The following is a 27,954-nucleotide window of genomic DNA, read 5'->3' on the forward strand; positions in this document are numbered from 1 at the left end:
ATAATTCAATGTAAATAAGAACAGGAAGGAACCTATTCACGGATCTCAGTTCCGGGTAGGATTTGTTTTCTTGTAACACCCTTACCACGGCTGTCAGATGTCTTCACTTATGTAGAGCGACGTTAGTCTTTTTTCTCTTTTAGCTCTCGTGTTGCGTTTTAGCAGCCGTTTTTGGTAAGTAGTTTAAAGATTTGGTTCAACATTAGTCAATGGGATATATTTATTTTTATTTTGACTTTTAAAAAGTGTTTATGTATCTATAAGTAGGTTTAGCTAGCTTAGCATCGCGAGCTATCTTTACTTTGTAATCATCAGTTAGCTCGACTGGTAGCTTCAGAAATGATCACAGAAAGAATCTGTTGAAGGGCCTGAAATCCAACGTAAGCTAAGCAATTATTATTATTATTATGAATTAACTCATTAAGTTAGACCCATCACTGCATGTCAGAGTCAGGGTTTACTGACTTGTTTGGTGTCATCAAACATCAAATCTCACGATATGAATCCAGCATATGATAGTAACCCTTATAAAAGCATATATCATAACGGACTAAGCATCACAAAGGACAACCAAACTAAAGCATCACCACCAAATACTAACGACACAGTAATACACACGCAGACATGCTCGTAAAGACGTGTAAAGTTATTTGTACGGCTCGCTCAGTTGTGGTCGTCACTGCAGTCCATGTCACTAACTCTACTGCTGGCACACAGGTGCTATCTGTCCTCTATTTAAACATTACAATTAAAGTTGAGAAATTATTTTTCGTGGGTTGTCATCTATTATTGTGACAGAGGAAGCTCTGGGTTTTATAGATATTAAGTGTTTATTAGGAGACATTTAGCGATCAGACGTCTGTATTTCTTTTGGTTTGTGCAGAATTTGTTTCCGTGTTGATGAAAGCTACTTCTTCTTCTTCTCTTGTCACTCCGCAGATGTAATGTAATGTCAGATAAGCGTCAGCGTGCCAGAGTCCAGGGCTCCTGGGCCAAACAACTGCCAAAACACTCTGGACCAACAGGTAGTTTCAGGGTGAACGTTGATATTCGTGTATTGGTAGTATGTGACTCCCTCTGCCTGCTCCTCACTGAATACGATCATTATTATATGAACTTATTCATAGCCCTGTATGCTGGATTATTAGTCATATTAACCTGTGTGATGTGTAGACAACAGCTTCTTTGTGTATTTTTTTTTTTTTTTACCAGGTGCAGTCTCAAACAACCAACAACCCAAACATGTCGACCCAGACCCAAGTTCCTGGGGATGTGGGCCACAGAAAACACCCAGGACATTTGAGTTTCATCAGCCCACCAAGGTAGACGGTGAACATAAATGTCCCCGTTGAATGTTTGGATAATCTGAGCTTTTGCAACCTTTTTAGAATGTTTTATAAGGACGTGCTTCCTCGTCCTCTTTTCTGTCTTTTCTTCATCGCAGCAAGTTAGAGATGTTCCACCAGTGAAGGTGATGGAGTAAGTTACACATTTCTATCCTGACTGGTCAGACCTAAACCAATTTAATCTCTTTCAAATATGTTTCTGTCTCTTGTCTTATGACATGTTGGCTTGTTATTCCTTTGTATACTGCGCACATGTTGGCTAATATGCATTATTTTGTTCTGGACAGGCAGGCAGGTATTCACGAGATCAGCCATGGACCATCAGGAGTGTCCAGGTGAGGGAAATTTAACTTTTTATATAAAAAAAAAAAAAGAGGAGAACAAACAGCGAACAACCCAGTGTGTTTAATCATGATAACAAATCTGTGAATGCATTGTACGTCCAGTAGATGGCAGTCATCCCTCAAGCAACAGTGTGTATAGCACTCAGTGACTGTCATGCCTCCTGTCTCACTTATGGTGCCTACTAGGACACGTGGAAGTGAGCCATGTTCTTTAACTGACACTGAATATGTAGGGTCATGTGCTGTACATGCAGCACAATGGACAAGCAGAATGTTCCGCAGAATGCTGACGCTTTTATCAAGACTAAAATACAGAGAGTCTCTAAAATTACAGACAATCAAGAGTAAGGAAACTAACCTCGATCCAAAGGAAGCTGAAAGGGGGAAAAGACCGATATTCCTGCGGTGTCTACTTAACACCTAACATCACGAGAATAGGCACATTACTCTTTAGCTGGTCTTTTGTCTTAACAATAATGGAAATGAGCTTTTTAGACTACTTTGCACCAAAGTCTTCTCTAGATAAAACGAGCCACAGCGTATGTTCTGGTTCACTATGCTTTTCTAAATCATTTTTGGAGAAATGTATGCAGAGTGTTTTGTCTTTCCATCGGTGCAGACTGCGGCTGCTGCCTGGGTTTCTTCCCCCAGAAGAGGCTGACTGGATGTTCAGTAAGCTGTTGGCGGAGCTTCCCTGGTCCCAGAAGACCAACTACAGACAGGGTGGGTACCCGGGGCTGAAGGAGAAGCAGTATGACACGGGGGGAAATGTGAGCCCATCATGTCAGCTGGAGGGTGAACAGGGTTCTAGTTTCATTACAGTGCAGCATTGAACTGTTTATCTTCATCATGTTTAAGACATTTTTATGGTACATACAGTATATAAAAAAAAAAGGAAAGTCTATAAAAGGCTAAATTTATTTTAACAAAAGCATATTATTAGACTTTGTTCAGAGTGCTTCTGTGTTTTTATGGTGATAGGACGTTTGGTACACATGCCTGATTTTTAAAAATTCAACTTTCAACACAGTATACGCACTACGTGGATCTCTTTTATATATAGCAGCTCCTCTTTGACCATAAAGAAACATTTCATTTCCAGAGCACACCTCAGTGAAGCTGGCTGCTTTTATTTTTATAATTTTTATATATATTATGTATATAGACGTCTTGTTTGTACATTCTGTTCTTTCCATGTACTTAATATTTATATGCGTTGTTTGTATGTTTTAAAAATCAAGTTGAAGCAACTTTGTACTTTACTTTTACTAACTTTTTTATACTTTTTACATTGGGGGAAAAACACCAATAAAAAGAGTAAAAAAGTTAGCACAGTATATCTGGAGAAGATGGAAGACGACAGCAGAAACTGCCGCCTCTCTCTCCTTGCACGTGCAGAAGTTGTGCAATGGCTTCATTTTGCAAAACAGTCGTCATTTTCCTCTTAAAGGAATGAATAACTCTCATTGTGTGCAGACAGACTATAGACAGGCTTTGCCTCAGAATCGGCCTTTTCTCTCAGCTGGCTCTCGTCCAACTTGTGTGTTACTCTGCGATAGCTCCGCAGCAGACAAACCGAGATGATTTCCAAACAAAGATCATACAGTTGTGTAATCTCAATCCATCACTCCTGAGACTTGGTCAACAAAGTCCATGTGATGTTTGGGTTGAAGAGGAAGTAGTGGAACAAGGATGTTCACCCCTCTTCTCTCATTTATCCTCTCTCGTTTTAAAAACCCTCTTGACTCAGTTTTTCCGACCGTTGCTCACGGCTCTAAATTGGTTACGGTTGTGTTAATCTTTTCCCCCTGATAACATCTCTTCATGGAAAGAGTAAGGCCTTTGAAAGTTGACCACACATGTTTATAAGTATTAACTCCAGAGGCCCGGAGTAATTCAGCGTTCTAAAATGCGATGGCTGCTTGAGCAGTTTGTTTTGGTTTCACCGTGTTCTCGTCCCATCGTCCCAGAGGGCAAAATGTTTTAATGGCACACGATTGGTTCTTGGAAGAGATCTTCTTGTTCCCAGAGAAAGAACGATACACCATTACCAACAAAGGCAGACAAACAGAGAGAAATTGGATACTTTCCCCTGTGCTAGAAATAGATTTGGGTGCAGATGATCATTATACTTATACCTGTTTGTGTGTGTTAACGCTAGAAAGGATTATGTGAAGAGCAAGAGTTTTCTGCCCTACTTATAGTTGTCATCCAGAAAAAGAGGCATGAAAACAGACTGGTTTCATTCTCTTTTGAAGTTGGAATTGTCGCTCTACCTCATTGCATTTAAAATAATAATAATAATTTTAAAAATTGCAAAGCAAATTTCCATGCTGTCTAATGTATATAGCATGTTATCCTATGTTTATATTTTATTTCGCAGTTGTAGTAGTTTGGTATATTCATTGTGGATTCCAATACGGTTTTATGGTTTGGCATTTTTATTATTCAATTTAAAAAAAGTTTAAAACCCCAGACTACAGTACTATAAACAGTATTGTTTTAGTATCAGCACTAAAACTGTGATATTATTTCCTCTACCAATATTGAAAATCTTACAATACTCCGACTGTAAACGAGGGGTTTATGGGATTATAGTTTAAGAACTGTATGCAGTTCCAGATATCCTGACCGTGGTCTCATCGGGTTCTTCTGAGGTAAAGGTGTATTTGTTTGTGTGTGTTGGTCCAGGTGAGGCGTACGAGGAGCCCAGGCTGACTTGCTGGTTTGGAGAGCTGCCCTACACATACGCTCGCTCCACCATGGCTGCCAACGCACAGGTTAGATAAACTCATTAAACCTCCACGACCAACGTTTTCCACACATGTACTTTTTATTGTATCTTTTTCGTATAATATTTTGTTTCCCCTCACTTGTCGTGTTGTTTCATATCTTTTAATCGTGTCTCTTTTCTATTTACATTTAATTTCAATATTATTTTCTTAATTAACTGCTGAACTCTCTTTCCCCCTCGTAGTGGCATCCATTGCTGTCAACCCTGCGCGAGGCAGTGGAGCAGGCGAGCGGATGCAGCTTCAACTCACTGCTGTGTAACCTGTATCGGGACGGCCACGACAGCATCGGCTGGCACAGCGACGATGAGGCCACCTTGGGCAACAAGCCCACCATCGCCTCCATCAGTCTGGGCGACACCAGAGTGTTCGGCCTCCGCAAGCAGCCTCCACCGGTGAGATGATGGTAGAGCATGGAAGCTGGTGTAGTGATTCGCAGGCAGCGGAATGGGCCTTCAAATGTGTGTGTGTGTGTTTGTGTTTGTGTGTGTGTGTGTGTGTGTGTGTGTGTTACTCTTTTAGGACGAGAATGGTGACTTCACTTATGTGGAGCAGATTCGGGTTCCTCTCAGTCACGGGACACTGTTGGTGATGGACGGAGCCACACAAGACGATTGGCAGGTGAGCTCCACCAATCAAATGCAAGAGCCCATTCAGGCGAAATGGCCACTCAGAAAAACAGCGGCGAATCAGAAGCAGGCAGACATTTAAAGACCGCTTTAAAAGTGTTTTTGTTGCATTTTTACTTTTTGGTTTACCCGTCAATCGAACAACTCGAGCATTACTGAATGTCTTGTTCCTCATGCTTTATGTTGCAGTTATGACTTGAGCTCTCTTCTTCGGGCTTCTTCTGTTTATAGCAAACAAAGCTCACATGTCGTCCTGTTCATCACGTTTTCCTCAAGAAAATAAACTCACCTTCCACTACATGCTTAGAAAACAATTTAAAAGCTTTTCTCATGATAATATTAATAATAGTAAAACAGAAATGTAAAAGTTTTGTAATATTACTAGAACTGCACTGTAACAGCCATTGTATCTAACATTAGGACTCTCCAGTAAATATAAACAACAACAACTGCTAAATAACTGGTACGTTATTTAACATCCTGTCCTCTCCGGTACCTGCCTTTTATAATCAGTGCAGAAATAGTTGAATGACTTGACTCTAAGCTATTACTCAAACAGTGACTTGAATGAATCCACTGCCTCATTAAGCCTTGAACATTTACAGTAAATAGTCAAGCACGGAAAACCTTATCTGCCTCAGCCAGGTGAGGTCGAGTGAAGACTGACCTCACCTGCACTGCCCGTGTTTGTGTCGTGCATTTGTGTGTATGTATGTGTGTGTGTGTTTGAATGCCTCCGACTCAACGCACGTGACGGGATAGACCTGTGTTCAAGGCAGAAAGCAAAGATGGATGGAGTGGCCCTCAGATAATCGCAGAGCTCCAGAATAATGAGTCATTTCTTTTACAATCGGGGACAGCGGCCGGGTTTGTGTGAGAGAGAGGAGGAAACGTCTTTGTGTGAGTAACAGAGAGTGTGAGCGTGAAGCTGCTCTCTGGGGCTGTGACAGTATGTTCGAATATAATAGTTTGAATTTAGTTGTAGAGTAGATAAAGAAAGCTCAACTTCTGGTCATAATATTTAGTTTTAAAGCTTTGTTTGTACATGAACAAAAAGTATAATCAAGAATGGAGAACAAAACGGGTGTGCAGGAGAGGACAGAATCACTGCGAGCACTTTGTTAAACGGCAGCGGAATAGAAACCTGTATGTGTCATTATGTGTCAGTTCCACATGGGAAGTCAAATTGGAAGTCATTTCAAATGTTATTTCATTTTTGAGAGCTATACTGTGAGAAAGATTTTCTTTCAGCTGGTCACGCTGAAGTGAGAGAAAAACAGAGGGGATGAGACAGAGAGAGAGAGAGAGAGAGATTAAAGGAAAGAAAGAAAAAAGGCAGAAGGTCACAGGTGTTTTATGGCGACACCTCCCTGAGTATCTCAACAAAGGTTTCAGCTCTCCTTTAAAGATCTTGCCAGAGAAAGAAGATCACACCATCCATTAATTCTTCCACTGTCTCCTCAGTCCTGGTCTGCCTAATAAAACCTCCTGGCTCCGCTGGAGAGGTTTGGAAGTGAGTGTTAAATATTTACCTAAACCTGACAATCCGGCTGAAGTACTTCATTTGTTTGAAAAAGGATACAGGGTTATGATACAGGGTTATTTCTGCCTGTTCCGGACTCTTTCTTTGGAGGCTGTTGTGGATAAGCAAAGCTTTCAACTCCCTTTTTGTGTCTGTGTGTCTGTGTGTGTGTGTGTCTGTCTGTCTGTGTGTCTGTGTGTCTGTCTGTCTGTCTGTCTGTCTGTCTGTCTGTGTGTCTGTGTGTCTGTCTGTCTGTCTGTCATTGTGAGAACCAGTTTAAAGGTGAGGGTCCTCACTTTTGGGACAGACCATCAAAGACCTGGTTGAGGGTTCAGACTTAGTTTTAAAGTTCAGGTTAGAATTAGTTTAGGGTGAGGGGCTAGGGAAGGCATTATGTCAGTTAGTGGCCTCACAAAGATAGAATTTCAAGGGTGTGTGTGTGTTTAAGGGCACGAGATGCACAAGTGGAAATTATTCTCCTGTGCAAAAGGTCCAGAATATATAAAGTTGAACTTTTTGTCTGTGCTATTACAGAAAATGTTTCAGCGCTGTTTTTTGGAAAAGGGAATAAGTTTGCCTTTTGCCCCGCATGACATGTTGTTTGTTGAGTTGCCCTGTGTTCGGAGTGCAGAGGTCAGCTACAAAAACAACAATACGCTCGTCTTTAGGGAACTCCTTAAAATGTTAATCGTTCCTTGTGTTCTCATATTTTTGCATTAGTGTGTGAGTCTGTGTTTTTTAGCTGATAACAACAGACTGTTCATTTGACCATAGAACCATGATTAAAAAAAAACTAAGATATTGCTTCACTTGTAAACTAATTATCTGAGATTCCCCAAAGCAGCCAGTGTGTCTATTAATAGCCAAAGAGTCTCTAAGCCAGTGTTTCTCAAAAAGGGCACTTTGGAGCACTGGAGGTGCTTCAATATATATATATTGAAATATATATATATATATATTGAAATATATATATATATATATATATATATATATATATTTCAATGGAATTGTTAACAGCCAACTGCCGTGATAAACGCAAGCACGGTCACGTTTGTGTTTGTTTTCCGTGTGATGGGGAAGCCAATTTATTTTTCATAAGTTGGCGAAGTCATGACCCGCCCTACTCTGCCTCTGATTGGCTGGTGCTTGTTGTCTATGTTGGTTCGGTCGGTTAGGTTTAGTCATGAGGCGTGAGATTGTTTTAGGTTAGAGTGAGACAATCAGAGTAGGACGGTTCATGCCTTTGCCATCCTATGAAAAAAAAAAAACTGGCTTCCCCGTCACACGAAACACACGTGACCGTGATTGCAGTTGTTACGCCGCTGGACTGTTGTTAATTGCATTGAATGGTAGCCAGTTTTCACTCTGAATGACAGACAAAAATCTAAACATGGATTTGTGGTCACAGGAAACAGGTAACAGCTGAAAACAAAGCAAAAAACAGATCCAACAAAACACCGTCAGTAACATTTGAAATGTAGCATTTAAGTGTTTTTCAGTTACAAGATTGTTGTGTTGTAAATCAGACGCCGATGACGCCGCGCTGGATTATATGTTGTGCTGGACAGACAAACATTTCAAAGGGGATACATCATTGAAAAAATAAGTTTGAGAACCAGTGTTCAAAGCCACTAACTCCTTACTTTATATACCAGTAAAGTAAACAAGTAAAATGCATCTTTTATCCGTCTCCACCAGCATCAAGTGTCTAAAGAGTACCATGACCGAGGCCCACGCATCAACCTGACCTTCAGAACTATGTACCAAGAGCCGGAGGGCCACAGGCCGGGTACCAAGCTGCGATTCACATCCCAGCAACCATAAAACTCCCCCCAGAGACAGGTACTTACCTACTGTGTCTAGTGGCTCTGCATTTAAAGCACCGATCCACACAACGTTAGATCTGGTGGTCGCTGAAAAGATTTCGAACGCCTTCGTCCTTCTCTGCAGTTTGAAACAAGTCTGGTAAACACTCGGTTACAACCCACAGTATGAATAACAGCTTCTTCCAACTGAAACAGGGAGACGTTCACCTGTGAACCATAATAACTGCAGTCGTGACCAGTGGTGACGATCAGATATCAGGGTTTTCAGAGAAGCGTAACAGAAGAATTGTTGATAATGAAAGTTTGAAAGATGGGTTAAAATGTCAGCTCTGCATATTACTGTGACTTTATCTCTTTATTCAGCACAGACAGTTGCTTGGGTACCTTTCCGTTATTTTGTTACAGTCTCATGAAAAACTTTAATTTTGACTCAAAGAGATGTCATGAAAAGTGTCTCTATGTCTCATTGACTGCTTGGAACGTCGCGGTCGACGCACCTTGTTTATCTTGGGGAGCTTTTTTGGAGAAAACACATTTGCTATAGAAATGGGATGGAACAAGTAAAGTGGCCACTTACAGGCCAATTGCAGCTCAATCAGGACTGTGATTAGTTAATCATCCTGTTAAAGATTTGTCTGATCAGTCTCTCAAAGAGGTAATTCAGCTTTTTTTTTTTTTAAGTTCATCTAAAGTGTGCTTACACCAATGTTTTTGTGATATCATATGCACAGTTTAACTTTTCCGTTAACAAAACAGGTCAATATAGTTGCATAGCCATTTTAGTTTTTAAAAAACTAAATAAAGAAGGCCGTACATCCAAGCAAGCTGGAGACATCAAACGACAAACAGGTTGACATGGCCGCAGATGCTATCGGGACATGTTAGCTGTGTATGGCATCCAGTGGTACATCCCACAGCCATAGAAAGGAGCTTTAACGGCCTGAAATAAACTTGATAAACTAAAGAAATTGAACCGCTAAACAATGTTCTTGGCAAAGTAACAGCCACAATTAAAATGTAAAGTGTGTATTTGAAAATTCATGATTTTGAGATTCCTGTTTTTTTAAGGTTATGGCTTTTTTGGTTTCTGCATCTTCATCCCTGCGTTCTGTTCAAACAGGACATTAGTGCATCAGATAGGACGTCAATACTTACTGACATTTTGGCAGATTACCAGAACTTTGCGTCCTATTACATGAATCTAAAAATGCATGAATTGAGGAAAGTACATGGCTCATGTTGCATTCTGTTTATTTTGTAACACTAAAGAGATGCAATAGGGGTTCTTGATTGTCGTTGTTTTGAAATAAACAAATACATCTCTGAATCCACTTCCATTGTGTCCTATTTTCCATAAAATACCTTATTTGATACATGAAATGGAATTCAAACCCTTAATTTTGTAGCAGCACTAAAATTGTATATGGGACAGGCAAGTTCACACAAAATACCATGTTGTGTGGAAAGTTTGTCATTAAACTATTCTGCAATCTGTTATCATGTTGCAAAATACAGGAGACAGTGGAAGGTTCTCGCCAAGGTCTCTGAGACGAGAGAGATTATGCAACCATTGTTGTAACTATACCCAAAAGATGCGATAAGGTTGTTTAATAAAGATCAGTTCTATTTTTTCATGTTGGCTCTCTCCAGCACTAAATTAAAAGTTAAAGTGCTGCCTCTCACTTTTAGGACTGGGTGGGGTTTTTACCTCCATGTTGGATGAACAGTAAGGAGCTCTGTTCTACTTATCTTCTGTACTTTTTGGAAATAGTGCCCAATTTATATACACTGAGGGGCAATAGACTCGCATACAGACAAGGAAACCTAGGTTTCTTTTTTGTTGTTGATTGGCCAAGTCTTGCTAAAAAGTGAAGATCGAGGCGGCAGAGTGTCGCCCTCACAGACATTTTATTTTAAAAACGAATGTGTTTTATGGAGAGCTATCACTCTACTGGGATAAGCTCAGCAAGGCTTCAGCGGATGCAGAGGCAATGGAGGGTGACAGAATGACGGATGTGAAATGAGTAGGTGGGGGGACGTATATTTGCCCCAAATACTTTAAAAAGGCCAATAATTGCAGTTGCAAAGAACACTGGGTCCAGGATCGGGTGATAGTATAGTAAAGTGACGGCTCAATCAGTAATTTCTCTGAAAGTTAAGGCCACCGTGAACTGTTCAAACTAAACAACCTCTGTAAACTGCAGCCTCAATTTTCAAACAGTGCAGCAGTCACTGTAACCCTGGCAACTTCTTTTTCGGCTTCCCCCTCCGACTCTTGCCTGACTTTGGTCTGCTGATGTGTCTCAGTCTTACGTGCCGGCTGTAATCTTTCCCCAGACTGCCTGACAATAAGAATAACAAGCCTCACTGAGCAAACAGCTTTGCTAACACAAGACAGAAAAGTAGTCTGCAGGATGTATTTCTGTGTATATAACGGGGGGTTTGAGGACTCGTACTGTGTAATAGGGTCAGCAGACACCATTTCTCCCTGCAAGACCCTGTGTTGTATGTGTTTGCCCACTTCCTAAAACCCCTGTTCTGTGTATATAAAGTGTATTATTATCGTTAGGGGGTGAGTTAATGTGGAAGCCCCACAGTGAGTGCAGCAGGTTGTGTCATAGCCTGCTGCAGTGCAGGGGAGAAATGTGCCATGCTGTGCCCGACGTTCACTGGCTCCTCGGTGAGGAGCCCTGAGAGGCAAAGATCGGGACATTTTGTACCAGAGGAGAACGACACGGCGCTGAACGTGGAACAGGTCTGGGCTGAACATTTAGTTTTGGAACAGCGTCTTCTCTTCAGGACATCGGGGCTTAGTGTGTGTTTGTGTTTCACCAAATGTCTTGTAGCAAATCATGCACCTGCTCACTGATTACAGGTTGTTCCGATGTTGGGATTCAATTTAAGTGATTATAGTCAAAATGGGAAGAAAAGAACTACGCCTCCTTAAAATGTGTGCAATAAGATTGTTAAATTGTCAACTGTACACCGGTAGCCTTCATTGTTTCACAGGGATTTAATACTTTGTACTGTGCTGTTTAATTTATATCAAATATCTTTATAGTTGCCCTAATCAATATTTTTATATAATCTTTTTAATATATTTTTATATTATATATTTATAACAATGAACTCAAAATCAAATACTATGTCTAGTATGAACTGTGTCACTCGTTATGTGATTATTGACTCTGCAGTGGAGCGTTTTAACGTCTTCAAGCTTATTGTTTCAGCTTTGCGGCCTCCAGCGTTGTGGTTCAGTCTCTCAGGTCTCATCAAGAAGGCAGCTGCTGTTGAAAAATCTCTAATAAACCTACATTACTGTACACGTCTGCTTGCTCCGCTGCACTAAAGTGAACCAAATTTTACATTTCAAGGTGAATTAAGTATTAAAGCTGCAGAAAGCCTTGGTGGAAAATGCTCACATAGATTTAGCTAGACTTAAGTACCAGAGAAAATAACATTTCTATCTGTATGTATCTCTATGAATGTGGCCATCTTAATTCCCCACTACATACTCAGAATTAGACATTGTCTTCCTGTATCTGCAGCACTTTCCCAGCACTGTCTGTCTGTTGTTGACGTTTTCCACTCTGCCTGTAAAAGAACTTGGCATGTGACACGAGAGCTAACTAACGAGCTGCCCGGCATTCCTGTGTTAGCCACTGTTTGCATGTTCCGGATCCCGACACCTGTTGTGCTGAGCTGGAAACATTTGGGTTTACGGGAGCCACATCAGAATCCCTTTTAGCTCTCTCTGGAGCCACTGGGAGCCACCGTATGGATCACACCTAATTAGGCCTCAGTCCAGCGACGTTTCCTGTCCGTGCTGTTTACTGTGGCCACCTGATCTCCAGCCTCTGTGGTCTCACATTAGCAGACAGTGTTTGCTTACAGAGCTTTAGATAGGTTGCCTGGCATTATGAAGATCTGATCCACAAGGATGATGAAATTAATCCAGTGGGGAATGTATAACCGTAACAAACTGACTTGCATCTTGATTCTTGATTAATGTGCCAGCTGTTTGAACATGTTAAACCTATTTGAATATGGCACAATATGTTGAGTGGCGGACGCAGGCTGTCTGAGGGGCAAGGAGCAAAAAAATATATAATTGGCACATGCGGTGGGGGCACCAGTGCACAGAAAGTAGTCTAGCATGTAGGGCAGCCTATATGGCACTGCACCAGGTTTTCTCCACTGGAAGGGTGCCATAAAGGACACTTTATCATGTTTTCTCTACCATAGGGGCATCTGAGAGGGCCGTTTTGCTGAGTCCACCAGTGGTTGAATACATGTATATTGTAGATTAAACAGCCTCTGAACAGTTGAACTGGAACATTGTAAAATATCAAAGTTTCATTTTTTCCTCTCACACGACCATGAGGTTCAATATATATATTTTTTGTGAAATGTCTTAACAACATTTGCAAGGATTGCCATGACATTTTTTACAGACATTCGTGTCCCCCTCGGGATTATTTGCAATAACTTTAAAGATCTCTTCACTTGGTCAAAATGTTTATTCGTCTCATACTTTGGTTTATAATCAAATACCTGCTAACTAATGACATCCCCATCGGCCTCATCTGTACTTTGTGTTTTGTACGAATCAGCAAATGTTTGCATGCTGGAACACTTAACTAAGACGGTGAGCCTTCTAAATGTTAGCTGCTGAACAGCAGCATGTTGAGAATGTTAGAATTTAAAAGCACCACTGTGCTTAAGTAGCCTCACTGAGAGTGGTTTTGACATTTTGACTTGTCCAAGTAGGAAAAGCACAGGTGTCACTAATTACACTGAAACAAAGTGTTCCAGTGAGAATGACAGTAAGCCAGCATGCACAACACCAGGACCCTGAAATCAAGCAGCTAAATGGAATTCAGCCATCATTAAGTTCATTATTTGCACCAGTGCTTTTCCTGCTGAGACTAAACGTCCTCCAAGAAAAAGGCCCATTCAACATGCATTTCTCAATCCGTCATGATCTTTGATGTCAAAAATGCAACATGCTAGAGTTATGTTTTTTTTTTAATTTCTTGTCCAGGGTGAAGATATTGAGCTAAATTTTCACGTAGTGCTTTAATCTCATTTAACGTATTCTTGGTTATAGCTTGTTACAGTGGAAAGAGATAGAAAAATACTGCAGGGAAGTGCAAAAATTACACATATTAATTAAAGGTCACACCCTATGTTTGAAGCCTAATTGTCACATTTACTGAATCTGCCACACTAAGTAACAATTTTTCATAGTTTGTGTGCTAAAAGTGTGGGCGGTGCCACTTTTGCAGTTCAAAAATTAAACAACAATTTACAATTTCTGGAGCAAGCTTTCCCCCTGAAGTACATAACTGTAATGTGATCTCCAGTGTCCACCAAGCTGTCATGTTTGTATTGTGGGAAAGCTGCAGGAGAAGTTTGAATGGTCATAAATACTGGTTGGAGTGTAGTGAGCCAGTGAGATATTTCATTTTTAGTCTGTATGCAAATGTCCAAATGTACACACCCAACTATACACGAAGAATATACACTTGTATTTGGTTTTACAACTCTCTCTGTGTGTGTGTGTGTGTGTGTGTGTGTGTGTGTGTGTGTGTGTGTGTGTTTAATATCGTCGTAAATGGAGTCTGAAGTCATGCTGTGATTTGCTGGGAAGCTGCTCTGGGAACAAGTTGACCGATTCACTTCACCCTCCCAGCTCCGTTGTCCTCCCCCCCTCCCCTCCCCTCCCCTCCACTCCCCCCTCCCACTTCATGACTTTAGTTTTCTCTCCTTTATTGTGCCTCCTCCTCCCCCTCCTCTCCTTCCCCTCCCTTCACCTATTATCCTCTTCATCTTCACCTCTCCATCTCTGTCTTCTATCACTTTTTCCACTCTCTTTTATCCGGCTTGGTCACGTCGTCTTGTTGGTCGGGTCATATTGCTGCTGCCTCTCTCTCCGGTCAACCTCTGAGAGAGATAAATACATTTCCGTCTCCCTAAATGCGTAAACTTGCGAATCGGCTGCTGGACTTAGGCTACATCACATTCTTTCCCTGATACTTCAGTTGCTTGTTATAGGACTTACAGGGAGTCACAGTCACATCTCCCTCCTCTCTTCCATCCTTCACTCCTCCATCACAATACTTAGCTGTTCAAGTTGGATTCAAACCTGTTTTAATGGTTGCACAAAAATAAGATTTGCCTTTATATAACCAACATTAAAGCATGTTTTTGTGACACTTAATTGTATGATGCTATTCTTTGAATGTAAAGATGATTACTTATATATTCTTCTGATTGTCTGTTTATTTGGCAAGGATAGATGAATAAAAATAAATATATATATTTTCATTTAAATGCCCTGTTCTCATTTTGGATTTAATGGAAAACATGTCCTCAGTCGGTCTAATCTCTCTCTCTCTCTCTCTCTCTCTCTCTCTCTCTCTCTCGCTCTCTCATCCGCCTGCTGCCCTGTGAAGTCACGTCTTTCCTGTGTGAGTTATAGCGCCTGGCATCAATCACCTGTTAACAAACACGTCATCAGTGGCATCTTGAAGACATAACGGCTGATTGCAATGCACCGCCAATGTGGTCACACTTCACAAGCTGATTCAGAGGGAACACATTTTTAATAGTGCTACGATTTGCGCTACACAGTGAGAGTATTTCAAGAGACAATCCTGTAACCGGAAGGTCACAGCAGTGGGTCCATTAAGCTTCCTATCAATGGATCATTGGCCACAGTAACACTGGAAATAAATCCGCCTTATGAAGACATGCAGACTCATAATCATTTATTTAAGACATATGTTTCTCCTATGAACAGTTATAGGCGCCCATAGTGCAGGGACAAGGACAAGAACTCTAACTGGCTTCACACTTGTGAACAAGACAAACTTTTTGTTGGACGGCCTGGCAAAGACGAAGGTACAGCTGCTGGTTTTTGCAGTGGATGGAAACGTGTTGCTCCCGACAAAGCAGTTTTGACCTGAATTGTGATCTGGATGGTATCGTGCCCTGTCTGTGTTGTAGGAGGAATAAGATGAAGGGTGCAACCCCAAGTTCAAACAAACCGCAAATCACTCGGTCCAAAAGTCTTTAAATCTAGTGTGAAAGTCAACAAGTCTGCAACACTGACAGACCGTCCCTTCAGGCCTCCCTCCTAAAGCCACTCCCCTAAAGTTATCACTATAAAGACAGGCAGGTTATTACAATCCTGCGATTTTTATTTATTTGTCAGAGCATTTGATCAATTTCCGGATATAAAGAGAATTTCAAACATTTCAAACAACCACAACAAACAATGTTTAAAAGATAGATTACCTGAGTTTTATAGTCTTATAAATGTAGTAAACATGATCTCGGATGCATCTAGATTCTTCCCAAATTAAAAGTGTAAACAAACAGCGATAGAACAAAAATAGTGTTCTCTGTCTGTGGCCCTGAAAACGTCATTCATCTGTGTATGCTCATGGTTTTGCAGCATAAACAGACTCAGTGTTCCTGCATGGGAATCCTTCCCAGTCTCCAAGTCTCAGTCTATAAATAACCATGTTGTCCCTGTGGTGTCTGACTGACTCAGTCCCAAGAGAGGGAGGGTAGGAGGACCAGGTCAACCCCCCCAGAGGATGACGTGTTTATTGATTTATTGCACTGAACATAGCTGCGTCAATGTAAACCACTGTTTACTTTTGCTGAAATGTTACTTTGGACAACAGTGCCTGTTGTGGCCAAAACACTTAATTTAAGGGATTTAAGGTTTCCTTGAAGTAATTTCTCAAGGACTTTATCACACATCAATCATACCGACTGATCAAATGTAGCCCTTCTGACAGTGGCATTTCCAGTTTTTGTGTAATAAAAATAACTTGGACGGACACAATGTGAGAGATGCGTCTTCAAGGTCAGGCAGTCTGAATTAAAAGCATATACAGTAAAACCTTGATTAAGATCAACTATTATATTTTTGTCAGTACATTTTCAGAGCGGCGACACAAACAAAAGCATTAGATGTGCCTGTAAAATAACAGAATACTAAAAACTTCGAAGCTAGTGTGTGACTTGTCGTCCATTGTTGTAATTGTGCTCACTCATAGTTCTTTAAGCGGAGAGAAGACATACAGTACCTGAGCTGTTGTGTTATTCACCAACTTTGGTTCCCCTTCTCTCCCCTGACATTTGGTTTGCTATGGTAACAGGGGCGTCCTATCTCGGTGGGTACAGGGTGGTTTGCCCGTTCGGGAATGTGGCCTGTGGCGTGTACCTCACCTCTTCACCCCGTGGACCTGGATAATGGATTTGCCTTCATATTCTCTGTCTCTCTCTCTCTCTCGCTCTCTGTCTCTCTCTCTCTCTCTCTCTCTCTCTCTCTCTCTCTCTCTCTGTCTTATATGTTGTTTATTAAATTTGATCCTTTCAATGACTGTACATTTCTAATAACCATCTGTCTATAGGGACAGAGGAGTTGTAAGTGTAAGACATGTGGATCTAGCTTGACTTTAACTTGTGACCCTTATTGTAAGGCTAAATTAACATGGAATTGCCAGTTGAATGGGTGTGAATAAGACTGTGTGTAACTGTGGTAAAGTGTTGTTGTCTTCGACTGTGTATATAATTGTGTGCCCTAATTAGAAGTGTGTTAAAAGGGCACTCAGCACAGTGAATCGTGTTGGAGTTTGATTGCACAAGTGCAGATAATCGTTGTATTGCCAAAGGCCACCACAGTGTCAGCTGATAAACACACAGCTCGCCTCTGTTTATCTCCTCTTGTATTTTTTCAACTATACCCAAAAAATACCCAAGTTACCTACTCCATAATTGTGTGCCAATTCAATCCAGTATGTGTTCAGATATCTCACAGGATAATATCACTCTGGTTCATTCTCTGGGAACCATGAATGTCTACAAAGTTTTATGTCAATCCATCAAAAAGATAATAAACATGAGCCAAACGTGTCAAACTGCAGGTGACAGTAGACGAAAAGTCGGCAGATCACCAAAGGTATTCAGGATTTTTCTGGGGGAGGGATCATAAACATCTGCACAAAAGTTCATGTCAATCCACAGGCTGGTCTCATCCAGCATTCGTAGCGATTTCTACGAGAAAATACAGTTTTTATGGCTGTTGTTATTTTAACCCAAACAAAGATCTATTCCTAAACCTAACCAAGTCGTTTTGTTGCCTGAACCTAACTGACGGACAGACCTACATTGCCATCCAACCATGGCGAAAAAAAACTTTCTTTATAGTTGACTTGACATGTTTCTGTAACAACTGCAAATATTTAGATTGTGTTCAATTTCCAACTTTTTAAAAGTGAGCTATGATTGAAGCGTCCCTTAGATCAGACACATTTCTTTACTGTTCAGTGTCACTTCTATTGTGTTTTTGGTTCAGCACATGCTATCAGCTACGCACTAACTAACATGCAGTGAATCACATTAATGCTCGCAATGCACTTTAATTCAATTCAATTCATTCAAATCTACTCTATATTAAGACAAACTGCATTGCCAAATCCTTATCATAGTGTACATCTCTACCGGTGTATCTTCCATGTCAATTATAATGTCAGCCCCTAAAGTAATCCCTCACATTGAGCCCTGTAACTCAACCTGCACACTCGCTACACACAAACATACTGTACACACACCAATGAAGTGGAACCTAGTGAAAGTCGAGCCCGCTTGTTAATTACAATGACAGGCCTTGCCCTTGTTTCCGACCGTGTTTCGTAACCAGGACTGTAATATTTATACACATATTATATCACTGATATTGGCTCATATTCCAGTTGAGATCTCAGTAGGAATATGCTGCTGTAAGCTCCTTTAAAAGTCAGTTATAAAAAGCTACACAAATCAAATCAATTATGACACCTGTGTGAAAACTATTGCATGCAGAAAAAGGAATGTATCTATTTTATAGCTCTATGTTTAGAAGAACTTATATCAGTGACATAGTGGCGTAGTTTTTGTGGTTCCCAAACTTAGGATACCTTTTCCATCACACTTCCAGCGAGCTAAGTAAAAGTTGTTTGGTGCTTGGCAGGTTGCACAGCTGATTTATCAGAGCTGTTAGACCATCTAACTATAAAGCAAGGAATCAAGAACAGTTCATGTGGTCTACTTCACACTTGGCGGATATATTGCTGCTGCAGTCCACGGCTCATTGACTGCAGTTCACTTCTGCTGGTATATGCTGGATGTTCTAATGTTACAACCAAACACGGCGCAAACAGGCACTGCACGGGTACAGTTAGTGCAGCTAACAGAGGATGAAAACCTCCAAAAAGCTGTAGAGTTGGGCAATAACTCTCTGTCGGTTCATCGCTGCAGGAAGCTTCTTTTGTATTACATGTAGTCATTTTATTGTTTGTTATAATATCAAATACTTTAACGTCTAAAACAAAGAACTGTACGGAGAAATCCTTTAAAGTGCCCCAGTTAACAGGCATATCCATATATGACAGTCTATTGCAAACCATCTTTAATAGGTGTGTGTGTGTGTGTGTGTGTGTGTGTGTGTGTGTGTGTGTGTGTGTGTGTGTGTGTGTGTGTGTGTGTGTGTGTTAGGGTGGGACAAGGGTAGTGTAGGTGATCAAGGAGAGGATTGGAGGGGATTACTTCTCAGCTGCCTCTGCCCATGCTCCCTGCTGGAAGTATTCCCCCCGAAATGCCATCAGCTGTTGAATACAGGACACAGGATGGGATAGAGCCTATGAAATACCTACGTTGTACCTTGTCTACCTTTTCAAGTCCCGCCACGCCACATGCTCCAACCAAGGGAGGATGACAGGCCGTAGTGATGCGTTGATCAACTCCAGCATTCAGAAGTGTGAAGCACCAAAAACAAGTCCATTCAACAAGCATTTCATTTTATGAGCAAACACAGGAATTTTGTTTAATTTTAATCTTTAAATTAAATCGTTAAGCGTTATCAAAGCCCCTATGTGAAAGAATTAAAAATGTCAGACTTGTATCGAAATGTTACAGGCAACAATGCATACCTTGCCTTGCGCGGCAGTTGGATCTTCGCGATATCACGAGATCACATGGAAATCCATCTCCTCAGGCTTCAAGTAATGCGTTTGAGTCCAGACTCGACCAATCAGTGTCCTGTGGGGAACGACTGGCAGCTGCAGGCGTGGTTTAGGAGTGTGTGAGTAAACAAACAATGGCGGCTCCTAATAAGGTTAGCGAAGATGCTGCAATAGCATCGGTTATATCAGAACTGGAGAGTTTCTTCATTTAAAGAAGAGCAAAGAACGGCCCTGAATTTGTGGATTGAAAAACTGTTTTTGCTTTTCTTCCGACTGGCAAGAGTTTGATTGACATCACCCAATCACCTGCCAAGTATTTTTTTTGCACCAGGATCTCATCACAAACACACTAATGCCAACAGAATCATTTTGAAACAATATAAGAAAAAATCAACACATAACTTCTTTAATTTTAGAGGATAGATGTTGAAAATGAGATGATATTCTGACATGGACTTTTAACAGCCGTGATTGAAAGACGGGTGCAGTGCTTTTCTGGACATTGTTTTTGCCAAACAATGTCCTCGTGTGTAACACATGCAGCCTTTGCAGGCTCTTTTAAGAAAACAAGGCTTCCCCAATTCCCGGCAAGCATGTCACAAAACACTTATGCTAAATCAAATGGGTGATTGTATGAAATGGAATTATCAAGCATGCACATACTTGTATGCATGGACACACACACACACACACACACACACACACACACACACACACACACACACACACACACACAGGCGAAATCACAAATGTCATGTGATGTCAGTTGACTAGCAGCTGCTGGCATGATCATGGGTGACCTTATATCTACTCAGAATAGAGCAAGGAGATATTTGCAAGTTCACTTACAACCCCGCTGAGTGTGTGTGTGTGTGTGTGTGTGTGTGTGTGTGTGTGTGTGTGTGTGTGTGTGTGTGTGCGCGTGTGTGTGCGTGTGTGTGTGTGTGTGCGTGCGTGTGTGTGTGTGTGCATGTGTGTGTGTGTGTGTGCGCGCGTGTGCACGCATATGAGACAAGAAACGGGATGACTTGGTCTCCGTCTGAGGTGTCATCTAAGGAATGCATGACGAAACCGGGGGAGCCGTTTTTAGGCCACTATGTCACTCCTGAAAACCATGCAAACACGGTAAAGGAAAGCCTGTGAGGTCCACCCTTAAAATACGAAACAGTTGTCACCTCAGTGCGAGTGGACTTACGTTGCATGATGTCCATGCCACTGATGGCGATACTACAAGTTAATATTAGTAACTACTGGTGTCACTCGGGTTTGCCCCCCAAGTTTCTGCTGGTTATGTACATGTTGCCGTGCTAACTGTGACACTCACTGTGATTATGGATTATGATACGATTTATAGATGTGTCACTGACTTATCCATCACCCTGCTTTTATTCATGTGCAATGAAAAAGTCCATACTACATACTACATACTGCATAATGAAAAACAATGTTTTTTGCCCCGATATACAGATGGTTACATCCTCAATTTAAATTTTAAGTAATGTAAAACTTTGTCCGTTTTCTACATTGACCTCGTTTTCTGAGCTGAACTTTTGCTTTCAAGTGTCAAAGGCAACGTTCACGGTTCAAGGTTGTTTTAAAGACATGACCACTGTCTGTTACCAATATGAAGGCATGTTGTTTTAGGTATTGGTGAGGCGATGAGGCCCAGTCTGAGAAATAGAGCCATGACTTTGAAGCCTTATCAGACACCAAAGCGTTGCTGAAAGGTTTATAATGCTATCAGACAGGATTTTACTGCTTCAGAAAGTTAATTTATGCTTCAATACTTCTAGCCTTAGACTATCTCTCCACTTCATAAAACACACTGTGGCTTACAACGTCCTAAAACGTGACAGTAAGTAAACAACATTAGGCAAAGCGAGCCCCTTTCCCACTGGACAAAAAATAACATTAACACCCAATTACATCTTTTGCTTTTAGTGTGAAAGGTTACTGTCGGCATTCATTCCTGGGACAAGCTTATTTTCTGCAATAATCCAAAAATACATAAGTTATCTCTGCAGAACTCTATTTTCCATCATGTCCGTGACGTCAAAGATGACGAACCAGAAAAGAAAAACAGAAAGGCAAATTCATCCAGGGAGTCAATTGCCTATTTTAGCAGGTTTTCTCGTGTTCAAAGAGTCACATATACGCAGACAATTATTGTCACAGAAGTAGATAGAAATGAAACGTATCTCTTTCACTCACTGAACCCTGGCTCATATACAGTAGGTAACAATATTTGATTCATTTATTTACCAGACGTGTTTGTGGGAGTGGTGAATATCACATCCACTCTGCGTCAGTCCTTAACCTCGCACACAACATTACTGTATGTCACAGCCATAGTTGTGACACTCGACAACCATCTCTGACGACTGACCATGAATTAAACTAAGCAACAAATAACCAAAGACACCACATATGCGTTTTGTTGTGACACTTGTCTCGTGTTGCCTTCACATTTTGGAAGGATACGTCTGTTTGAGTTTTGACCGCGCTGAGGTGCAACGGTTGCTTATTTTCTTCTGGAGCATTCAAATTAAAAGTCACAAGTGCGTTGAATGGCTTAGAAAAGTGATTCTATATCAAACATCAATGTTTCATCAAGATTTTTTGTCACTCTGATCATCTGACCTGTGTCACATGTGAGAGAAGAAATCTGCCTGGGGACGCCATCAGCTGCAGTGTGAATGTAAGCGACCCAACAGATCTACACGCCAAACCCCGATGTGCCGTCATCAGCGGTGACACTTGTAAATTTAGTCATTACAGTTCCAGTTAAGATGACGTTGACTTGGATGACGCTGTCACTGCTGATGAGTCTCTGGTGTTTGTGTATCTGTTTCCTTGTCTACTGACTTACAGTCATTTAGCAGACGCTTTTATCCAAAGCGACTTACAATAAGTGTATTCAACATAGGTATTCAAGAGAACTAGTCACCAGAAGTCATAAGTGCATCTCCTTTTTTAAACAAGCATCTAAGAGCATAAACCAGAGCAAAAGTACAGTGCAGAAACAAACTATGACCAAAGACAGCTGAAAACCTGCCGCTCTCGTGACCCTCCCGTATGCAGCGAGCACAAATCAGGCTTTAGTTATTTGTAGTTATTTGGTCGTCCGTTCCAAGGACTCTGTCCTGCATTTTGTGACTTTGGTTATGTCCACTTTTCTTATTCTCTTCTGTGGTGTCTCTGTTCTGCATCCATTTTACGTCTCCATTTCTGTCTCTAATTCTCTCTGCCCCCTCACCCAAGCACACACACACACACACACACACACACACACACACACACACACACACATATTCTCTCCTCATATGTTTATTTTGGTGGGGTGACTCTGGCTGGCTGTCTTGCTCTGAAGGCCGGAACCATGACGGAGAGGGAAGGAGGGAAGAGGGAGGGACCTGGCAAACAGGGAGAAGGGAGAGAGAGAGAGAGAGAGAGAGAGAGAGAGAGAGAGAGAGAGAGAGAGAGAGAGGGTAGTGAGCTGCTATAAAAGAGAGTGCTGGAGCTGTCAGTGGCATTAACTTCAGCGGACTGAGATTCACAAACACAAAACGAGAAACAGCCAGAGAGAAAAGAGACATCGGGCACCAGTTGAAACAGAAGCGTTCACATCGAGGAGTGAAGAACAGATGCTGACCCGAGCAGCTCAAGGGCTCTTGTTTCGTTAAGACTGGTACTCTTCAGTGTGCCTGGACTTGGAGGTTTTTGAGGGTCCATTTGTTTGGCTTTGGACGAACTCTTGTGTTGTGGCTACTGAGACAGAGACTTCTCTTCACCAGAAAGAACAAGAAAAAACTAAGTTTTGAGACGTCGGCCGTCGTCTTTCAGCTGTGTCCACGCTTGGTGTTGCATTTGATTTAAACCAGATTCAATTTCCATTTGGGCTTCTGTTCTACCAATGGCTGCTGTGCGTCAGATGGTCATGGAGGCCTCCGGCTTCCACGTTCTGCCGGCCCACCTGATGGCCTCGGCCATGGAGGAGTTCCCCCAGCAGCTGCCCGTCCCCAAGGGCCCAGCGAGGGGCAAGAGCCGCTCCCGCCGACCTCGCGAGGCCCGCTTCAAAACACAGCCTGTCACCTTTGCTGAGATCGCAGAGGTAGAGGAAGAGGGTTCCTCGCCCCTGGAGGAGGAGAGGGCACGCCGTTCCTTCCTGCAGTCCCTGGAGAACCTGCGGCGGAGCACGCAGACCCTCCATTGCCCGCCGGCTGCCCATCACAGCTGCACCCCCACACCTACACAGGCCAGCCTGGACTCCAGTGACTCCGACTCCACCCAGTGAGCGGCGTGGGACGTGCCCATCTCCTGCCACCCGTGTTCCTCCCTTTCGCCTTGACGCCGCTTCGAACGGAGGCCAACTGAACTGAACCAAACTGGCCTGTCTGCCAGCCTGCCTGTGTGTGTAAGCTGCTGCTGTCATACGCTGCATTTAATACTAACATATCAACAGGTGTATAGCTCCGAGATGCACAGGCTGGTTATACTGCTGTATAGATGCGATGAGTGGAAAAAGTAGCAGATGACGCTGCATTGAGCACACTCTTCAAATGTATTCCTTTTCTACTGTACATGTCTGTGAGGAAAACTTGAATGATGAAAGTTGGTTTTTATTTCTCCATTTTAAAGTTGTATAGGAATTTTTGGTTCAAATCAGATTTTTCTACTTGACCAGTCACCATAGAAAGGACTGTTGAATTAATCTTGTGAGTTACACTGATTACACACACTGTAAATACTTTGACTGAGCGACGGAAGTGACCTGGCCGTCACTGAAGCGGTAGAGTACCGTTGTATTTGTCAAGAGAGTTGAAGCTCTTGTTTCACAGCTTCACCGTGAATGAAATCTCTTGCTTCAATTCCTGAGCAAATCAAAATGCCTCTCTAAATGTCTTTATTTATTCTCTTATTCTTTGTTCATAACCAAGTGGAGTTGTAGATGTGATATTTTATTGCTCTTTCTGACTTCTAAAGTCAACTTGACTTTGAAACAAAATCATAACCTTTATACTTTATATTTGTTTTACTTTATACATATATATTACAATGTTTGCCATATGTACTTTAATAAATATTTTCAAGTATTTTGAGTCATTCTCTAATTCATTCTGTGATTTATATTGAGAAAGTGCATTTGCTGAAACGAACAAAAGTCTGCATTGAGTTCTGTGTTATTCAGACATTTTTTGATATCAACTGAATTGACACTGTTATCCTGATTTAATACAGTACATCTAACTACAGTGAAACAGAAAGAAACTAAGACATGTAATCAATAATAAAGACCTGCAAAGGTCAACAAGTCTCACCACCAGGACAACAGATCTGAGAAAACAATATGGACCCTATTGGTTGATGTATGACAGAGACATTATGGGTGAAGACATAAAATCCCATCAGAAATGCATATGACCGACCAGTGGCGGCTGGCCAATAGTGGCCCCACCTTGAGCTACAAAAAAAAAAATTATAATAATAATACATTTTACAAATTGTCAATTTTTGTGTTTTTGAAATATGGAATGTGCCCAGTAATATTTGTAAATTATGATATCTGCGCAAAATATATGCTTTTCCTGCACGTCCTCGCCGCCTCTCCGCATGTCTCAGCAGCGCTGGGGCCATCGAGAAATGGCCCACAGGAGGCGGGTCTATGAAGCAGTTTAAACAATTGCTGATTAAAGATATAAATAAGTGACATACAATTTAGCCAATCAGCGTCCTCAAATAGATTCAGCTGACGAGAACGCGCAGCTCGGGGCCAAACGACTTTGGCCCCGAGCTGCGCGTTCTCGTCAGGAGAAGTCTCTACAGGCGAGCGCCAGCGCGAGCACTACTCCTCCAAGACCCGTTTGAGAGGAGAACTTTGGTGGAGATTCTGCAGATCCCAGATCAGCCTGACCTCACAATCAGACAGCAGACTAGCGGGAAAGGGAAGCAGTACATGCGAAGCTTCTCTACTAGCTGTACACCAGACAGGTTTGGCTAGCTGGATGACGTCATGCTAATAACTTATTTAGCTTTTTAAAACAACGGGGACAGATCCAGCACGGACAGTTAGGGAGTGAGGGATGAGGAGGTAAGGAAACATGAGAACACCAGGACACACATGGAGAACTCTGTCAAGCTACATATTAGGCAAAGTGAACATCTTTTCTTCTACATAGTTGTCCTCAGTCTCATCTGCTTAACTTGGTCATGGAGGCATCAACATTTAATTGAGATGTTAAATTAACAGTGAAAACTCATCATAGCTTAATTTAACATCAGTATTCATAATTACACTTCATGTTTACTTCTCCTGATCTTTACCTCCTATAACAAGGTCCATAGGGGCATCTCAATAAATACACGTTATATTGTATTATATTGTATAGATATATACTGTATATCTATATAATAGACATACACATACATATATAGATATTATCTATATATGTATGTGTGTTTTATATTATACTGAATATTATTATATGATATATATATACATGTATATATATACTGTATATATATATATTATACTGAATTCCCTGTGAGTGTGACAAAAATAAGATGTCCTGACGTGTTTATCAAAGTGTTATTTACTGCTTTTTTTCGTGTTGGAATAAATGTTAAATATTTAACTGCAAAGTAGTAATGCGTGTTTGATACCTTATTGTTTTGCATTAAATCATACTGGGACGTTTGCTGTAATTGATTGGATGGCCCTACCTAGAAAACTTTCCACCAGCCGCCACTGCATATATGACTGAATCAGGAGTACATAAAAGAGGAAGTTACGAGACACTGGGAGGTGACATGTAGCCTTTACTGGCTGTCCGTCTCCAGTGTTATTGTTAAGCTAAACTGACGTCCGACCCATATGTAAACACACAATACTTGGTTGCCTCTACTGCATGCATGCTGGGCTGGTGACGCACGTTCAGTAATGTCAGGTTGCCGTCAGTGAACTCAGTTACACGATAACCACCAGCCTGATGACAGAAGTGCCCTCCACGGCCGTCCTAATAACCGTTGTCTCCCGATCCGCTCGGTGACAAGGGGAACGTGATGCAAGACTTCCATCCGGGTAGACTCTGAGGAAGTACATCTTCAAGATGAGAGGGATGTTCTCTCCAGACGTATGACGGCTGAAGTGTTGGACGGTGATGTCTGTGACGGACACATATTGGAGATCAGTGTCTGTGAGACAGAAAGGGGTAGCAGTGTTTTACTTATTGTCAACAAATCCTATGAAAAGACTAAAACCAACAAATGTTCGTCCGTAACACTTTCGGACTTCCCTACTCTCTCTGTGGCACCTACCCTCAAGCCAATTGATTCCCACATCAGGACATACTGTACGTCCTCAAAACGAGACTGAAATATATAGTTTCATCATTTTTTAAAGGTTATGTACTTTGTCAAAACAGCTGGGCACTGTAGTTTTTAGCAAACGTGTATCAAACAGGAGTAAATAGAGCATTTGTTGGGGACTATTTTTAATCAGGGATTAATACAAATTTGGTGTTCTAGTGAGTATTTATGACACCGGGCCAATATATATGGTTGACTCTAAATAAAACTAAATAAACTGGACAAAGACCAGCTGGTAGCACAATGTCTCCATGCCTCTCTCCTCATCTCTCACACAAAAACACACATTAGCCAGTGTTTGTCTCGAGCTGTCATACTTGACCACATCCACAGCAGAATTACTGCCTGTTTTTATGTGCCGCAATGTAACTCTGGAAGCATTTGCGTCACTGAAAGTTTACTTAAGGGTTGTAGAAGAGTTCTGAGAAAGAGAGAGAGAGAAACAGAACATTTGTCATCATGAGGTTGACGGATGATCCGGTTCAGACCGCCACTTTCCACTTACTTTCTCCAGCAACCTATATTTTTATGTTGCAGAGGAGATGTGCAAAAGCATTAATGTAATATATCAAACAACATTTTGTCCCCACCAAATCCTATGTATGAGGACATTTCTCGCCGAATTAGTTTCATTGTCTGATTCTAACTGCATGTCAGATGCTCAGGGTCTTACGGTTTGAGATACATTTTATAGAAACTGATTCAAACCAAAATGTTGCCAGAAAGACGAGGGAAGAGTGTGACTAACTGTACACTTCTTTCCTCAAAATGAAAAATGTAAAGCCTGGTGTCTGGACACCAAAGGAATTTTCACCTTTGCTTTTTTTCCAAAGCTCTGAGATTGAAGCTCTGATTACACTCCAGCTCATTAAAGGTTAAAGCGTCCCCTCTTAGAGGATCGGAGGAAGGAACCAGACCTGAGCAGCAATAAGTTGAATCTTAAAATCATCAGGATAACAGTAGGAGAGTTAAAAGAGGGTTCACGCGACCCTGCGATGTGCATAGTGTCTTTGTTAACATCCTGGTCAAAGAAAAAACAGCTTAAAAGGGCACCATGTCTGGCCAGTCCTCAAACGTGGAGGCTGAAAAGACGTAATCTTGTTAAAGTG

The 27,954-nt window shown here is 41.5% G+C and overlaps 2 protein-coding genes across 2 annotated transcripts; both read left to right on the top strand.

Annotated features, from left to right (window-relative positions):
- The first annotated feature begins 69 nt into the window (after positions 1–69).
- On the top strand, positions 70–9,786 carry alkbh3 (alkB homolog 3, alpha-ketoglutarate dependent dioxygenase). The gene is made up of 10 exons (XM_076089512.1): positions 70–174; positions 940–1,025; positions 1,213–1,322; positions 1,445–1,479; positions 1,634–1,681; positions 2,310–2,413; positions 4,382–4,470; positions 4,668–4,877; positions 5,005–5,103; positions 8,332–9,786. Exons 2-10 carry the CDS (start codon positions 950–952, stop codon positions 8,455–8,457), a joined length of 897 nt encoding a protein of 298 aa, XP_075945627.1. The 5' UTR covers positions 70–174; positions 940–949; the 3' UTR covers positions 8,458–9,786.
- A 13,186-nt stretch (positions 9,787–22,972) lies between these two features.
- Positions 22,973–24,504, top strand: cunh11orf96 (chromosome unknown C11orf96 homolog). The gene has a single exon (XM_076090030.1). It carries the CDS (start codon positions 23,394–23,396, stop codon positions 23,772–23,774), a length of 381 nt encoding a protein of 126 aa, XP_075946145.1. The 5' UTR covers positions 22,973–23,393; the 3' UTR covers positions 23,775–24,504.
- The last annotated feature ends 3,450 nt before the right edge of the window (positions 24,505–27,954 follow it).

Source organism: Anarhichas minor, unplaced genomic scaffold (assembly GCF_050575085.1).
Source record: "Anarhichas minor isolate MPS153535 unplaced genomic scaffold, ASM5057508v1 ptg000011l, whole genome shotgun sequence".
Taxonomy (NCBI): Eukaryota; Metazoa; Chordata; class Actinopteri; order Perciformes; family Anarhichadidae; genus Anarhichas; species Anarhichas minor.

Coding starts and splice junctions, on each gene's coding strand:
- alkbh3 (XM_076089512.1), top strand. CDS start 950: ATGTCAGATAAGCGTCAGCGTGCCAGAGTCCAGGGCTCCTGGGCCAAA. Junction 2,414..4,381: donor GAAGACCAACTACAGACAGG/GTGGGTACCCGG, acceptor GTGTTGGTCCAG/GTGAGGCGTACGAGGAGCCC. Junction 4,471..4,667: donor CCATGGCTGCCAACGCACAG/GTTAGATAAACT, acceptor TCCCCCTCGTAG/TGGCATCCATTGCTGTCAAC.
- cunh11orf96 (XM_076090030.1), top strand. CDS start 23,394: ATGGCTGCTGTGCGTCAGATGGTCATGGAGGCCTCCGGCTTCCACGTT.